The following is a 17,844-nucleotide window of genomic DNA, read 5'->3' as shown; positions in this document are numbered from 1 at the left end:
GCCTCGCACATACAGTCAGATTACAAAAAGGCTTTGGTGACAGCAGCCAACGGATAAAAATATCGATAACATTCGTGAAACGTCTCATACATGCAGGCGCGTCGTGCATCGAGGGATGACGTTTAACATTTGTTAGCGAAAAGCAGTGACCGAAGAAAGATGAAGTGAACAGACGACGCGAGGTACACTGGCGCCATCTCGCTGCGATCGTCGGAGAACACTCTCGAGCGGCACTACGCTTCTCACGCTTTCGCCACACCCTCCTCCTCGCGTGCTCTTCGCTATCGCCGCCTTTCATTCCCCGCTGCGTTCCTCGTTACTGCTTCATCCTTCGCTGTTGTGCTCGTTCGCTCGGTTACGCTGACGGTCGCCGCAAGAACGGGCGCCTAAGAGCTGCGCTCTAAAATTCCTACGGCAGCAATATTATGTGGCCACACGCACTTGTAAGTGCAGCATACGTCTTGCTACCGGGAAAAGCCGCTTAAGGAAACCGCAGTTTAATCGAGAAGTAAGTGTTCCATTCATCGTAAGGTTGCAACCAGTCCGTTATCTTGCTAATTATTCACACATTTGTGAATGACTGCCTCAATCAGTGAGGTGAAATTCTTTTCGGACTGCCAGTCAGGAAAAGCATGACAGCGCATTACTGCAGGCATGTAGGCTACAGTACTGTGTTACCAGTGCATTTTTCTGACTAGTGCATATGCTTGGAGCGAGAAATGTGTTTAATGGCAACTAAAGAGATGTGTGTGCGTCTAGGCAAGCGGACTGCACGATCACAACACTCACGCTTAAATGGTCTATACATGGGGCAGGTGCGCACTTGCCTCGACCCACTCGGTGGAGCCCACTTGTCCGTACTCGCCCGCCGCCCAGCTGCACAGCAGCACGCTACGCCGGGGCCTCACATTCCGTTTTTTGAGGCTACCCAGCGCATGTCCCAGGGCGAGCAGCGACGCCGTGTTGGGCGCCGGTTGCAGCGCGCCGAAGCCAAATGAATCCCGCTGGGCGCCCACTACCACATACCGGTCTGTAATGAGAAAAGAAAAACGACCATAATAATTCAGTGGAGATTTGGCGATGAATGCGAGAGAAATGCGTTAGCACAGCGTCGCACCTCTTTCAGGTACCGGATCCATTATTTAAACCGCGTTCGGGACATTGCAAAATGTTGCTCAGGGGGAGCTCACTGGACGCACGCCCTGCCTCTTCGAAGAGCGACGTGCAACTGGCGGTGGTCTGTAGCACACCGTAGCACGCACTACGCTTTTTTAAGCTTTCCCATCCTCTCTCTACCTTTACCATTTGACCGGATGCCTACATTGCACACACATACTCTCTTTCATATTTTGACACTCCTAATGCTAATGCATTAAGAAAAAAAGTCGGAGTTTCGCCTGAAAGGCTATGCATCGATTGCGATAACAAATTGGTAGACGAATTATGAAATACGAAGTAGGGATAGTAGTTTTATCGGCCGTGTAAAGTTGTAAATATCGTTTCCTAACTAAAACAAGCACGGTGTCACGCGCGTGCGGGTAAACATGAGCACATCTCGCTCGATGACAGCGGAAACTCGCCAAAACGCTGCAGTGAGAAAGCGCACCAGCGGCAGCGAGCAAATTGACCCCAGCTCGCGCGGTGTGCTTAGCTCGATCTCCAGGAACCGTCGCCGTAACGGCAACATGGCAGACACGGCTAACGCGCCGGACCTATTTTCCCGCACAAACCGTGTTTCTCCCTCCCGGGTTTGATTTGCCGCGCGATAACGCGTCGCCGGGACGCCGCCGCGCCGGGACGCCCCCTGATTGGCCACCCGAGTGGCGGCCCCCGGACGCCCTCTCCCCCCTCTCCACGCGAGCTCTCTTCCGCTGAGCGCTTCGTCGCCGTGGCAGATGCTCACAGGCTCGCAACAAGTTGGTTACGTGGGACCTTCGCTCTCGCGACTCCTCGTTCTGGCGCTTGGTGGACCGCTACCCGGTGTTGCGACTCGGGGTCGGGGGACGAGAGACGGAGTCTTGAAGCAGGCGAAGAGGAGACGAAAGCTTTATACAATATGTACAAATATTTGCGGATATAGCAGGAATAGCAGGTAATAGCTGGTAATAGCTGCCCTTAGCGGGTGATAGCTAGTAAAAGCAGTAAGAGCTGGTAAGAGCGCACCAGACCGACGGGGCGGCCGGTGGCGACTCTCTGGCTTAACAATGGGCCGGTTCCTCCTTAAATCCCATTGGCGGCGACTCGTCGACATGACCCTGAGGGGCGAGTGGTCAGTCGTCGCGGTCCCCCTGGCAACTCCTCGTCGACAGGACCCAGACGGGCGGTTGCTGACGTCGCCCGCGCCGTATTCTTCTTTCCACGGGGGGGGAAGACTTGGTGCCGCTTGAAATGACACGCGTCTATTGCTCCGCCGCGGCAAAGATGGGTGCTTTTTGAAGTCTCCCCGCGCGTTGAATTCTTGATTGGTCGCGCAGACGTGAGAGCTCCCGTCGCCTCGATCATAGGCACGTAGCATGGCACAACACTGGTTAGCCCTAGCGCAGCGGGCGCGCGTACTCGATCGGTCTTCCGGTGATCCTTTGCCGCTAAGTGCCGTGACTGTCGCACTGTGCTGTATCTTGGGTGAATAAACCGTTGTCTGTTGGCGAACTGACTCTGGAGCCTTCTCTGCGCTGTGTCGGAGAGTCGACGAACCCTGCCGTAGCGCCTATGTGCATTGCGGAGTAGAGGAGCATCGTGCTCTTTCCTGACCGTCGCTCCTATAGGGTGAGCCTTGTGCAAACTCATCTCCACAACATTGGCGCTGGCTCTCGCTACAACGCGAACTAAACGAACGAACTAATCTGATGGTAGCGAATTCTTTTTAATCGTTTCAAGGTGCAGAACTAAAATGATAAAGATGAACAGTCACAAATGTCATACGTATAATTTCATAAATCTAAAGGAAAGTGTGCTTTATTAACAATTGCACACATTTCATTTATGCTGTTGTCTCACCTGGTTCGATTGAGCCACGCAGTGTTGCGATGACGTTATTTATCCGCGCGAGTGTGAACATATTGTTCACTCGCAGCCGCACCAGCCTGCGCACCACAAGAAAGCATGATAATAACCTCAGTGAATGTTATAGCTAATTCGGAGAGTTTCCTCGCACCTGTCAGGAGATGCGTCTCCCAGCCTGTAGGTGACATTTTCCGTTAAACGGAAGTGCTTTGGAGCTTCGGGACCTTCGAGTGATCTACACAACAGAACAGTGAAGGCAGAGTTAGTACGCAAGCATAGAAACAAGATGGTAGGGCTAGGTACGAGAGCACATAAGTACAGCTAAGCATTGCTTAACAGTTTCTGTTGATATAGTGCCGTCATTTGGAACGAAGCGACCCAGACGGGGTTACGACAGATCTAGCCAGCCCAATAGGACTGCGATGGTAAGGTGGGGTCAGGCTGACTCGCTCGACCCACATGACCAAGGGGAAGCCACAAGAAGACTCAATCAATAGTTATTTGGCGAACAATCTAACTCGGGCAGTCTTCGCACTCTGCCGTATCGTTCTACCTCACCTTTGTTCGTGTTGTGCACGATAGTGTTGCACTTCTCTGAAGGGATGCGCATCTCAATTCACAACCCACTCTAAACTTGTCACTGCATGCAGAGCTACATATAAGTGTATATACGTACTGCACACCTCTTTATTTCATTCGGCAATAGAAATGTGGTGGCTGGTGTCGCTTTTGCCGGGATTCTGCTCCCCTGTAACGCATTGTCGCACTTCTGCTGCTCCGAATTTCAATTTCGCCAACGTCGCTTAATGCGAAGAGCTCGCTTTACGTGCAGAAGCGACTCTATGCGTCGACTGCGAGTTTCTGCGCAGCAGCATTTCCAATCCAGTTATGTGACATTAAAGCAGCGCCTGGCGCAGAATTTTATCTGTATTTCATATTATAGAGACTGAAGTAGAAACGCATTTAAATATTGTACGTTCAACAATACTCCTTCCCGCGTTAAAAAAAAAACGTTGCTGTTGTTCGCATACAACATAAGAAACGTTCTGCCGCTGGTACTGAACGCAGAAATGCATTGCTCCTTTCAGTCCACCAATCATCGTTGAAGAACAGTCTGCTAAGAGCGATTAAGTGGTGCGAAAAAATGATCGCTTGAAACCAAATCGGGAGAGATAACGGGACGAGGAATGAAGTTAAAACAAGGGCCCTGATTTTTTTTATCCCTTTCGTACGTGCCCTAAGGAGATCACGTTGTCATGCTGTCACTAAGAATCGAAAGGGGCGATTTCACCTCATGGATGACTTCCCCTTGCCGGCGAGGAAGTCATGATCGACACGCTGAGATGAAACGCTGTGCAGAAATAAAATTACTCCGCGCGTAAGTAATGCTTCGTTACTTGATATTTATGGCCCGAGGAGACCACAACCTTTCAAGAAAGAGCACTGTTTGGAACATACGCTGTATTTGTGAAAAATTGTCCTGTTTGCGACGACTTGTCTACTGGCTGGGCATAGGGCATACAACACTCGTGCTCGACGACTCTCCCTTGGCAAAACTTTTCCCCCTCAGGTTGACAGTACCCTGCACACATTCACCTGTGTCTCTGGCGTTAGTTATCTGCTGCCCAGTTGACGAACACTGTTTTATTAAAGGTATCGTAAGCGACGAGGCGTAGACAAAAATAAGTAATGTTATTTTCCAGCCTTAACGCACCCTTGCTAACACGCTGATGCTTAAGAGAGTCGTTAAGTTCCTGACATTTCGCCCAGCCTTTGTCGAAGAGTGAGTCAGGCTGAAGTGTTGTACATCGGCTATTCTTGGCTCTATACTTTAAGCGCGTGTTCTGTTATGGGCAATTTTCTTTAAAAGATATAACAGGCGCCTCATCACTTCTTCGTCATAAAATTGGTAATCCAGGGGTGCGATCTTGTACGCGTTCCAAAATGGAACGCAGGCGGTCCGTTCCATCGAGCCGCACACGATTGGTCAATTTGATCGTCACGGTTCAAATTGACCAATCGTGTGCGGCTCACGGTTCAAATTGACCAATCGTGTGCGGCTCGAATGAACGGACCGCCTCCGTTCCATTTTGGAACGCGTACAAGATCGCACCCCAGTTCTCGCTCCTGGCAGTCATAAACCAATCTAGCGAGCGATGCCTATCTCAGATACATACATTTAAGTGGACCACTGCACTGACATTTGCCATCAGCAGATTATGCCAGTGTGCACAGACCTCTGTCCAGTGAGGCGTAAAAACAATCCTGAACCTTAACGGTCTACGAAAGTTTTTGGCTTCTTTTATAGCGAAATGGCGGCTTGCGTTTTAATGTGCCTTGCACAAACCAAACCCACGCTTTCGAAAATAAATCATATGTTATTGATCACGTGAAACACAGTACAGCGAAAGCGTGATTGCTCGTGCACGCGCTCTTTCGCTAGGCCGCTAGATATATCGGTCTACAGAACTTCCCCATAGGCCGGATGAAGAAACAAGCCATCTGTCAGCCAGCAAGGTACGCACTTCCACAAATAATGGCACTATATATTCCATCGACGTGGAGCACCAAATACGAACCTCGCTCTGCTACAACGCATATCTAGTTACACGCTTATTTGCACACATTTGTGCGCGTTGACGTTCTTGCTGGCCCAACTTCTGTATTTAACAGTACTTCTATTGCGCTTAGCCTCTTCTTCCCATGGCATTGTAATTCGCGTTGTGCGATGCGACTCTTCTCTAGTACGATGTCATTTTCTTGAGCCAGACTGGCAAGTGATCGGTGAAGTACTAGGGTGCTATTCTGTAAGTGTCCACCTTATAGTGGACATGTCCATTTAGTCTGCTGCTGAAGTGCTGATTAGCTGGGGGCGCCTGTCTCCTAACGCGTACCCCAGCCCAGCCAGTCAAAACCTCAGCAGCAGAGGAAATGCGCATGTCCACTAGGTGGACACTTACAGAATACCCCTGCTTCCCCATCTTAATATCGCTGCGCGCTGCCCGTATTTCACTCATTGCTAAGATAACTTATCTTGGCAGATATCGGCGCGACGAACCTCAGAAGCAGTTGGGCGTCCCGATAGCTGATTGGTTGGCTGGGTATCGGTGGTAAGCCAGCGAACGCAGGATCCATCCTCTCGGCTGACGCTGCATGATGGGTGCCAGACATGTCTTGAAATGAGGCAGATGGTACAAAAGTCAACTAGTTTTATAGGGCAGTTTTCCGTTGCCCGATAGCAAGCGCTTGCGTGGCTCAGTGGTAGAGTATCTGGCTCGCGGGTTCGATCCCGGCGGGAAGCGGGTACTTTTTTCGCATTTCAGGCGATAGCGGCTACGGTCCCCAACGGCGGCGGCGGCGAACACCATGACGAACCGAAACGGCTATCGGAATGAACCCATAACAGCTTACGCTGTAAAACAGCACAATAATTGCGAGAGAAACAGTATTCCTCTAAGATCTGGTTTTTTCCAATGTGAACGAAAGTTACCGGTATATCATGGAGTGAAACTTTGGGCAACAGCGCAAACAGACGACCACAAGAAGGGAGACACGTACACACAAGCGCACACAGCGTACACGTACACACAGCGCTTGTGTGTACGTGTGTCCCTTCTTGTGGTCGTCTGTTTGCGCTGTTGCCCAAAGTTTCAAGATGTACCAACTCGCCCAAAAAGAAGTATTGATGAAGGATATCATGGAGTGGTCTCCGCCCTTCATCTTGTTCACTTAACGTGGTAATGGGCACATCTGTGCTTTGTTATTCTCTAATTAAAATGTTTTACTACGGTTTATTTAGTATTGAGTACTGAAGATTTGCTTAAAGTCGCTCACTATTACGATAATTTATTTTGTAACCTTACAGAGGACCCAAGGAAACCGCGTGCTTGTGACAGCCGGATAACCAATATCTATTTTAAAAAATACAAATAGATTAATTTTCAAAAACAAGCTAACATGTCTTCAGAACAGCCAAACCCTCAAAGGGACATGCTTCCCGCATGTACGCGTACAACATTTATGCACACAAAAATGCGCAAAAGGACTGAAGGGGCACAGCTCACGTATCGCAGGAACGCCAGGGGTGAGTGGGTCGCCGACTTTCATCATGGTGTCCCTGCGAAGCACGGATTCAGGCATCTCAGGACCGGATGGGAACAGATGTTGGGTCGATGTAGAGCCTGTCGCATCGGACGGTCCGGAATCGGGGAACACGAGCAGGCCGACACCTCCTTTACGAGCGCACGTGTACGCTTTAGAGGCCAGCGTGGTCGCTCCATGTCTAGAAAAAAAGACACAGGCGTCACGGATCAACCTATAGGTTTCCACGTCCACAATTCACTGTAAAACGTCTCCCTGTGCGTTGTGGAGGAAGCAAGAAAGCTTTTTAAAAATGAAATAGGTGACATGCGAGCTTAGCTGACGCAATTCCGAGACAATGCTGGGCGGAGAGGAACTGCGTTGATATGGATACCACAACCTTGAGCGCGGTACCTCGGAGCTGAACAAACGCTGTAACGCTATAGGGCTGCTTTGTACAGCAACGCAGAGCTCGTGCATTCTATACAGAAGCACGAATGGTAACAGCGTTTATCACCCCGCATTCTAAATATATAGACGCGAATTCTCCCGTGCATCCATAAATGAAATGTCACGAATACCTTGATTTGGGTGAGTTGCTTCATCTTGAAAGCGTTCTTAAAACAGCGCTATGGAACAAGACGAAAAGTCGTTTGTGCGTTTTTGTACTCGTCCTCGTCCATAGCGATGCTTTAAGAACACTGTCAATATGTAATTACGTACGAGAACAAAGAATTAGCACTGACCGTGTGCGGAAAGCACCGCAGAGAACATACAAACAGTTACAAGAGGGTCCGCGATTCAACCATATATCGAACGTTCCTTGGCGATACTTCGTAAGGTGCACCTTCAAGAAAACATCAAGGAGTGAAGCAAGCATACTACAGAACCGTCATTTCTCGTTTTTCACTGCGTTAGTGGGGCTGCGCTAAAGCTTTCGCGTGTAATGACAGCTTTAAATTTCAGGAAAGCGTTCAAAAATTACTTTCGAGAAACGCGCACTAAATATGCTTGCACGCAGCTCTTCCAAGCATGTATTGTCACGTAGTAGTGACGGCGAAGAAAACAGTCGCAAAACTGTGAATGACGAAACGGACTTTTTATTGGGCGAACCTGTGGCCACAAAAGCAAGCTGCACACGAAGCACAACGATAGCAGCGAACACAGTCGACGATCTTCGAAATCTGATCAGCGGCGAAACGCGTCGGCTTTTCTACATGAGTCATCGAAGGTTCCAGAGTAATCCCTGGTGTCTGCGGGTCTTCCAGAAAGTAATCGACAATTAGCGTTGCTCATGCATTCAGATTACATAAGCGTCGGTGACAACAGACAACGGATAGAAGCATCGATAACGTTCGAGAAATTTCTGATACATGCAGGCGCGTCCTGCGCCCAGCGATAACGTTTAACATTTGTTAACCGGTGAAAGATAAACAAGTACACGTATCAATATATAGTATACATAATTTTGAAGCAAGTTCTGAGAAGCTAGCATTAATTTTTTTCTAGACTTCCGCGTTAAAGCCATTGTCATTGAGGTCCAACTAGCGCTACAAGACTGCTTGTCTAAAGTTTCTCGCTTCTGGATTCCTTCATTTCCGAACGAACGATTTAGATACCTTTTTCTACCACCGAAAATTAAAAAAAAGCCATATGTTTCACCATTTGATTTCGTCGTTTTTGGGCACCCGTAAGCACGATGTTTTTATTCCGAGTTGAAAGTTGTGCGTTTCCCGTCACTTAACATCCTGAAAACGATTACAGCCAAGCAAAGCAGGTCAAACGTTCATAGGCAGATAGAGACCACGTGATGAAATATAGGCTACAGCGACATCCATTTTTCGACCGCTCTTCATCACTACGAGGTACATGTAAGTAGAAGCACTATTTATGGTAGCAGCGCGCACAAAACAACACAGAAAGAGATGGACGGGAAGGCGCCTGGCTGTGCTTTTCTTTATGTGTTGTCAACAGCGGTACCGAAACCGCCGCCGTTTGCGACACGCCCATAACGGCAGGCGATACCAGATTACAGGAAGCCTCAAGCTCGCTCCTTCCCGCTGTCGCCCCGGCTGCGGGGGCCGCCGGGGACCCTCTAAGTCGGCGTCGCGGCCCTGAAAAGTTCGGAGCCTGAAGACCACCTCTGGGCCGTCTGGCAAGCCGAAGATGCCACCCGAGTCCAAGGACTTCGAGCCGCCACCAAAACCAAACTGCCGGCTCTTTCAACCAAGTTTATTTCTTCTTCTTCCGCACGTTGCTATAAGTGTCTAGAAGTTCCAAGTTGCCCGGTTCGAGATCCTCGAAATGCAACGCACGAGAGTGACATCGACTGTCGGAATCGAGGGTGCTGGCGTCTGGATGACATAGGCACTGCTTCACGCTTTCGTTGGATAACGTTTATGAGCACAAATCGTTCTGCGCAAAACGCTTGCCGCGGCCTCGCACTAGCTGCTGTCACTGATGAAATGTGTCATGAGCCTGTCCCTATATAAGCGTCCCCTCGGACGCCTTCGAACTATGAGTACCCTTTGAGGTTCGCATGCGGACCACACCTTCCGAACCGCTGCCCTGCACATATATCTACGGATGCTATACCGTAAGCTGGTAAACATGGCTCCACGGACTCTGCCCATAAGTGCTGCCCTAGTCGAGGTCACTACTGTTAATAAATGTTACCTGTCCGGCCTTGAAAAACGTACATGCAAGGTCGGCTTCAACTTCGTTCTCTGCCTTATTTGCGGGGCATTTTCAGCAGTGACACTCATTCCTTTCCGTTTGGGGGGGCGGGGGTTCGTAGGACATTGTGACCTCTAAAACTCCCACCACGAAGAATTAAAAATTATATGAAGGTCAGCGGATCGCACTAAGGACACATGAGACTACACGGAATCTAATGCGTAGCGCGTTTCAAGGTGTGGGCATCAGTACCGCTAGGCACAGCTGATACGCGAGCTGCTTGCACTGCAAATGATGATGGGAGGCACCGCGCGCTTGCTGTGACTGAGAGCCGCTGCACACTTAAAGAGTTTTGCGAAATCACAAACATAACACGCATTACCTAGCGAGGCATAGGCATCCGGTGACGCTGACGTTGAGTGCTTCCACCTCGTCCAAGTCCTCGTGCGTAGCTCTATTAACATACACGAGGCAGCCCTGCAACACAACGGTGGTCAAACCTATATTTTTGCACATTTACAGCAAAGCTGTTGAACGACCGCTAGTTGAATATTAAATTTATTGACAGCCAGTGGCACGTTTACTCTTCGCTTAACTTGAGGGTTCTCAAGCAAAACGTAAAAAAAAAAAACGTCAAAGAATCTGCTCGTCCTCTGTGTGTGTGTGTGGTGTGGTGTGGTGGTGTGTGTGTGTGTGTGTGTGTGTGTGTGTGTGTGTGTGTGTGTGTGTGTGTGTCGGCTTTTTTGGCACAAAAGCTACTAAGGCTCTCTTGCACAAAACACAAGGTGTCGGTTTCCACCAGGTTCAGAGGTCGTTAAAAATGTTTAAATCATTCGCGGGGAGTATTAACGCAAAAGGGTCTTAAAGGTTTATAGTATTTTCTGCAGCTCGTATAAGTTCGTACAAGGAATGAAAAATCTGTTTCCGTTCCCGTTTTAGTTTCGGACAAGAGATCAGAAATTGATTTACAGTTAAAATTTGTTCACAGTTCTCACAAGTTGGTTGTTCTTTATGTAGAAGGAAGTTGTGGGTCACGTGTATGTCCAATTCGAAGTTGGCACAGAACTACTTTAATGAAGCGTTCTTGGTGTCTGCAAGATTTCAATTCGCCAAGCGTTGGTTTTATAACATGGAGATTGGTATTTATATTTTGGTACCACCTTAATTACCTTTGTTTATTCAGTGCTCGCCTAAATTCCGCCATGCAGTCGGTTGACGGCATGTCTAAGTGTTCGATGGGATTATTTCTTGCCATAGCTGCACACTTATCTGCTTTTTAATTTCCGCTTATGCCGACATGGCTTTGAACCCAGCAGAACATTATAGATTTCCCCTGCAATATCTTTTAGTATGTCTCCTACAATTGCTAATCTGTACTTTCCGGATGCTAAAGATTGAAGTGCGCTTTGCTATGTACAGCGATTCATCAGAGAGACACGTTCATCAGAGAGGCGTTACACCAAGAACTAAGGCACGGTGTTTAGTCTCGATGCCCCTTCTCTCCTGATGCTGCAGTGTTTGCATTACGCCGAGTGTCAACAGTAGATGCACAATCCCAACTCGCCCAGGATAACGGTCGTAAAATATGCAACCACTGCTCTGGCAGCGCACTTCCCCACTCTTCTGTATTCTAGCACGAGGGAAATGCGTACCAGAACATCTCCTGGCGGTGAGTACGCGTGAAATGCAGGCCCGATATCTGTGTCGACGCCCTCAACTGACTTTTCTTGGGCAGCGGCGTCGAGAAGAACTTCGCCTGTTGTGCCGTTCAGGAGCTGCACCTGCGCGATAAAACAAAGTGTCGTCAAATAGCTGCGTTTCTTTCCTTTTCCGTCCCTAAACAAGAAATAGATGCCAGATAGGCGTATTTGTATGGATGCCCACATATACATAAACACGAAACCTTTCAGGCAACTATTAGATCAAGCAGAAACACCACAACTGCCTATCAGCGGCCATGCCCATTTCGGGACTAGGAGAGGTACGTTACTTTATCATTCATTTAACCTTTATCATTCCCAAATCGACCTCAAGTTTAATATTGTATACCCTGATTGATGTGATCGCGTTAAGTACCTAGAGCCTCTACAATGAAATGGCCTGTGGAGCGAAGGATGAACTACATCCTGGCCGAATTCCTATCTTTCATGTGTACTGAGAACGCCTCTACAACGAAAATCACTACAACAAATATGCCTGTACAACGAAGGCATTTAGGCGCCCCGATGGTGCATTAGTTGCTTTACAACGAACGCCACGTTCTCTCGCTCCGCAGACGCCACTTGGCTGCGCTCTGCGCTAGATCTCACTAAACTCCCTATATAGTAAAAGTACCGCCATCTACTCTTTCCTCCACCGTCTCCTCTCCTAAAGCGCTTGCTTTCTTCTTGATTTTTTGCTTGCGAAAGCAAGTCGATGGTGGCGGCCCTAGAAAGTCCTCGTTGAAGCTTTCAGGCCGCGCGCGCCCCGTGCCGCCAGAGACTGCGGCTGCGCAGAGTGACTTTCAACATGGCTCTGAGGCGGAAAAAAAATATAAAGAAGTCAAAGCGCGAGCTATCATCGTCCAATCGGAGATACAGGAGAGCGCGAAGCGGCGTTGATCAAAGGATGGCGGTAATTTTCATATATAGGGACTTTAGATCTCACGGCGGCGCTACTGACGCTCTTGGCAAGCGTGCCGATGTCAGCAAGTGTTACATACTTGCTGTACTGCTTCAGGAGTCGCTTAACGCTCAACTCATACGCTGCTTGTATTAAAGCCCAGACCACACGTACGCTTGCGGACGCGCGCAAGCTCGCGTCCGCGCGCCCACGCATGCGCAGACGGTGCGGCACGACTCGTACGCGTCGAAACGCGGCGCGATCTCGGTGAACAGCTCCTCTCGCGCATTCACACCTGCCAAGCGGGAAAGCGCACAGCGGCAGAAAGCAAGCAGATTTTCAACGCGGCTTCCTGCTCGGGGGCGCCTTAGCTGCCTGTCTGCTGACCGAGCCCAACGTTATAGCGGCCGAGGCGTTACAGGCCAGGCGTTACTGGCCAGCTACAGCAGTGGCCTGGTGTTCTACCGGCCTGCTGTTTTTCTCCTGCTTCCACGTCGCGACAAGGTGTGGCGCGACAGCAGCGACGTAGCCGACAAGGTAAATTTTTGAAAAAGAAAAATAATAACGAGAGGTATACAAAAATGCTAGATAACGAACATGTATAGTATACCTGATTAAATCAAGCAGGCTAGGTGGCTATTTGTCGCCGCCCCGTTTCAAAGGGGATGCCAATAAATCATCATCATCATCATCCACAACGACCACCGTCACGAGCACCGCAACGACGACGCACATGGCCGACTGGGGACGCAGAGTGCTAGGCACATCTTTATATAGAAGGACAAACGATTTCCGAACTCCAGTCCACGTACGTGTAAATCGTCTGTATGTTATTCGTCTTTATCGTATTAGCGTGTCGGTATAAAGTTTGTGTTTCGTGTAAAAAGCTCCCGTCTGATGTGTCATCAATAAAGGATCCTGGGCCCAACGGAAACAGCGAGTTGTTGTTTTCCATCACACATATCAATGCTATATTCCTGCATACTTGTTTCCATTCTAGCTTCCTGTATGTTGAAATCGGCCACCATGGAAGCGAATCAGATGGTGGAATCTTCAGCAGGAGCAATCTACAAATGAAAAATTTTGACAGCACTCTTGGCCTTCCTGCGTGTGCAAGTCTTGGAAGGATGGGCGACATTCCTTATTTTTTCGTAGTTGATAAAGCCTTCCCTTTGAAGACGTACATGCCCCGCAGGGGCGTCTGCGTGAGCAGGCGTTTGGTGAGTTGCGACACCACGTACCCGAGCACATGGGGGTTGGACCCTCCCGCGTGTAGCCGTGCGCGGCTTAGCCGTGTCTGGGGAAAGGGGGATCCTGGGGGTTGAGCCGATGCCGGGTGTTCGGACCTTTAAGGCCCCCCGGCTGAGGCAACACACCTCTTTGGCCTCTGCTTCACATAGACGGCACCTCCAGACTGACCCACCTGGAGGAAATCGGCAGTCGCCTTTTCCTGTCCCCCTCTCACCACTTTTTCTTTCTCTTTCACTGTCTCTTCTTTCCTGTCTTCTATTATCTTCTCCTCACTTCCAAATTTCTGGGCGGCAAGGGTTAACCTTGTGTGGCTAGCCAGTCTTGGCTATGCTGTATTTGGTTATAGCAGTGATGTACAACTGGCGTTGGCAGGATTCCCATTACATGAACTCCTGTCACGTCCCCGCGTTGGGCTCCTTGGTGGGTGGTTGGCATGGCTGCCGAAAATCCCAGCTATACTCATGGACAGTGCCTTCCCTAAACTCCCTGATCGCCCTCAGAAACGAGGGCGCACCGAAGATGTATTTCAATTTTTTGGCAACAAAACACAAAACTTTCCACGATTTCACGTCATCCACTCCGATAAACCTGAAAAGACAGTAAAAATGATCTCACCCTTCCTTGTCTCGAAGTCTCTGACTGAAGTTCTTGGCCGAGGCTACAAAGCATCGAAAATGGCAAGCGGTGATCTGCTTCTGGAGCTCCGCGATCAGATACAATACGAAAAGCTACCGAAATTAGTGTCATTTGGGGACATCCCAATAACACTGACCCCACACCGTACTATGAACACCACTCGCGGCGTTGTTTCAGATGACGATTTAATGGAGCTAACCGAGGCTGAACTCTTGGAGGGCTTCAGTGAGCAGAATGTGATAAACGTTAAAAGAATTAAGATGAGGCGCGACGGCAAAGAAATCAAGACTAAGCACCTGGTGCTCACTTTCGGCTCAAGTATCCTGCCCGAGTCCATCGAGGCCGGATACATCAAACTTCGTGTCAGGGCATACGTTCCAAATCCTCTCAGATGCTTTAAATGCCAGCGATTCGGCCACAGCTCTCAGAACTGTCGAGGCCGCCAAACGTGTGCGAAATGCAGTGCTCATGAACACTCATCTGACTCTTGTGAAAACTCGCTACATTGTGTGAACTGTGATGGGGAGCACGCCGCATACTCGCGGTCGTGCCCCACCTGGAAAAAAGAAAAGGAAATTGTAATAATTAAAGTAAAGGAAAATCTAACGTTCAAGGAGGCACGCAGGCGGGTATCCTACCTGCCCAAGAAAACCTTTGCCGATGTGACGCGTCAGGGGGCAGCGTCGCAACGGCTTCCGGCGGCTGTCCGGCCCACACACAGTGAGCCGCCAGTGACGCCATCCGCCCCCTCGGCGGCAGCAGCTAGCGCTGCTCCGCCAACTCTCAAGAAGGGGCCATCCACCTCCGGGCTGGTGGCCTCCAGGGCCTCGTCCCTCGAGGCGAGGCCTTCCCGTCAAACCAACCGCTCGCAAGAGCGCGTGTCCAGCGCCTCGCAAGAGGCGATGGACACAACAACTGGCCAGACGGCGCCGTCAGCGCCTAAGGAGCCGCGAGAATCTCGCGATCGCTCCAAAAAAGAAAAAGCCCGCATCACAGGGCCCGACAAGGGCTCTGTAGCTTAAGTTAGTCTCCTTTACACACAGCACAAAAAACACTTTCAACATGAATACACAAATTATACAGTGGAACGTCAGAGGACTCCTACACAACCTCGATGACGTCAAAGAAATCCTTCACAAGTTTAATCCGAAGGTGCTGTGTGTTCAGGAGACACACCTTAAACCTACACAATGCAACTTTCTCTGGCAATACGCCATCTTTCGCAAAGACCGCGATGACACCTCCGTGTCATCCGGCGGTGTTGCTATCGTAGTTGACAGAGGTGTTGCCTGTCGAGAACTGAAACTTCGTACGCCCCTAGAGGCAGTTGCTGTCCGAGGGGTATTGTTTGACAGGCTAGTCACAGTTAGCTCTATATACATCCCTCCCAATTATCAACTTAATAAAACTGAATTTCAGAACTACATAGATGAACTTCCGGCACCATACATAGTTGTCGGAGATTTAAATGCACATAACACATTGTGGGGAGACTCTCGTTGCGATGCGAGAGGACGCCTAATTGAAAACTTTCTCTTTTCTTCAGGAGCATGTTTACTTAATAAGAAAGAGCCAACTTACTACAGCATGGCGCACAACACATACTCCTCCATAGATTTAAGTATCGTGTCGAGTACACTGATTCCGTACCTGGAGTGGTCCGTTCTGAAGAACCCTTTTGGGAGCGACCACTTCCCAATCATGTTAAAACTGACAAAACAAGATCTATGTTCCCCACACATTCCCCGATGGAAGGTTGACTCGGCTAACTGGGAACGTTTCCACGAACAAACTTATTTAAGCAGGGATGATATTGCCTTTTTAAATATAGATGATGCTGTAGCATATATAACGGGCTTTATAATTGAGACTGCCACAACATGCATCCGTCAAACTAACGGACTGGCTAATAAACGTCGTATCCCGTGGTGGAACGAAGAATGCAAGGAAGCACGGAAAAATCAAAACAAAGCTTGGGGACGACTTCGCGACTCTCCAACCGCCGAAAACTTGATTAATTTCAAACAAATAAAGTCCCAGGCTAGAAGAACACGTCGACGTGCTAAAAGGAAGAGTTGGGAGAAGTACATCTCCAGTATAAATTCTTACACGGATGAGACGAAAGTGTGGAATCGAGTAAATAAATTAAAAGGCCGGGAGGTACACCCACTCCCCTTAGTAAATACTCAAGGAGAGAGCCTGGAAGATCAGGCTGGTTGTCTGGGCGAACACTTTGAATATATCTCCAGTGCGTCCCACTACACACAAGCATTTTTGAGAGTCAAAGAACGCGAAGAGCGACAGCCCCTAAAACGTAAAGGTTCATCGAGTGAGGTCTACAATTATTCATTTACTTTAACTGAACTGAAAGCATCCCTCGCTTGCTGCAATAACTCTGCGCCAGGCGGTGATCGTGTCATATATGAAATGATTAAGCACCTGAATCCTGAAGCGCTGAAAACACTCCTGTATCTTTTCAATGTCATGTGGGCGCATGGATATATCCCGTCCTCGTGGAAGGAAGCTATAGTCATTCCCGTGCTTAAACAAGGCAAAGACCCGTCCCTAGCCAGCAGCTACAGGCCAATAGCGCTCACAAGCTGTCTGTGCAAACTATTTGAAAAAATGATCAACAGGCGCTTAATCTGTTTCCTTGAAAATAACAAATTACTAGACCCCTTCCAATGTGGTTTCAGGGAAGGTGTGTCCACAACAGACCACCTTGTTCGCATTGAGTCTTATATTAGAGACGCTTTTATACATAAGCAGTTCTGTCTTTCAGTGTTCCTCGACCTAGAAAAAGCTTACGACACGACATGGCGCTACGGCATTCTCCGAGATCTCTCTGCGATGGGTGTCCGTGGCAACATGCTAAACACAATCGAAAGTTACCTGTCTAACCGCACATTCCGCGTAAGAGTGGGCAACGCTTTGTCTAAGTCATTCACCCAAGAGACCGGTGTGCCACAGGGAGGCGTGCTTAGTTGCACACTATTTATTGTAAAAATGAATTCCCTGCACACAGTCATTCCACGGTCAATGTTTTACTCCGTTTATGTCGACGATGTGCAAATTGCCTTCCAGTCATGCAATATTGCCATCTGCGAACGACAAGTGCAGCTTGTAATAAACAAATTGTCCAAATGGGCAGATGAGAACGGTTTTAAAGTAAACGCTCAGAAGAGCACTTGCGTACTCTTTACAAACAAGAGAGGCATAATGCCTGTCCCCAGTATACAAATCAAAGGAGATGCACTCTCTGTCAGCAGCGAGCATAAGTTTCTAGGCATTATTTTGGATTCCAAGCTTACATTTATTCCTCATATTAAGTATCTTAAGGCCAAATGCCTGAAGACAATGAACCTTTTAAAGCTTCTGTCACGTACGACTTGGGGTAGTGACCGAAAGTGTCTGCTTAACCTGTATAAAAGTCTTGTCCTCTCACGCCTTGATTACGGGTCAATAATTTATAATTCTGCAACGCCAAGTGCATTAAAAATACTAGACCCTGTTCACCACTTAGGTATCCGCCTCGCGACTGGTGCTTTCAGGACAAGTCCAATCCAAAGCCTCTACGTAGAGTCGAATCAGTGGTCA

The 17,844-nt window shown here is 48.8% G+C and overlaps 1 protein-coding gene across 2 annotated transcripts in view; it reads right to left on the bottom strand.

Annotated features, from left to right (window-relative positions):
- LOC119445595 (aminopeptidase NAALADL1) overlaps positions 1 to 17,844 on the bottom strand; it is a 67,370-nt gene that overhangs the window by 25,532 nt on the left and 23,994 nt on the right. For both annotated transcript variants that reach the window (XM_037709861.2, XM_049663441.1), the window contains 7 exons: positions 11,412 to 11,540; positions 10,142 to 10,236; positions 7,068 to 7,285; positions 6,062 to 6,152; positions 3,155 to 3,238; positions 2,998 to 3,083; positions 828 to 1,030 (listed from right to left, as the gene is read on the bottom strand). In XM_037709861.2, coding sequence (XP_037565789.1) covers positions 828 to 1,030; positions 2,998 to 3,083; positions 3,155 to 3,238; positions 6,062 to 6,152; positions 7,068 to 7,285; positions 10,142 to 10,236; positions 11,412 to 11,540 — 906 coding nt within the window. The remainder of the gene's footprint in view (positions 1 to 827; positions 1,031 to 2,997; positions 3,084 to 3,154; positions 3,239 to 6,061; positions 6,153 to 7,067; positions 7,286 to 10,141; positions 10,237 to 11,411; positions 11,541 to 17,844) is intronic.

Source organism: Dermacentor silvarum, chromosome 3 (assembly GCF_013339745.2).
Source record: "Dermacentor silvarum isolate Dsil-2018 chromosome 3, BIME_Dsil_1.4, whole genome shotgun sequence".
Taxonomy (NCBI): Eukaryota; Metazoa; Arthropoda; class Arachnida; order Ixodida; family Ixodidae; genus Dermacentor; species Dermacentor silvarum.
This window is presented reverse-complemented; position numbering and strand designations above follow the sequence as displayed.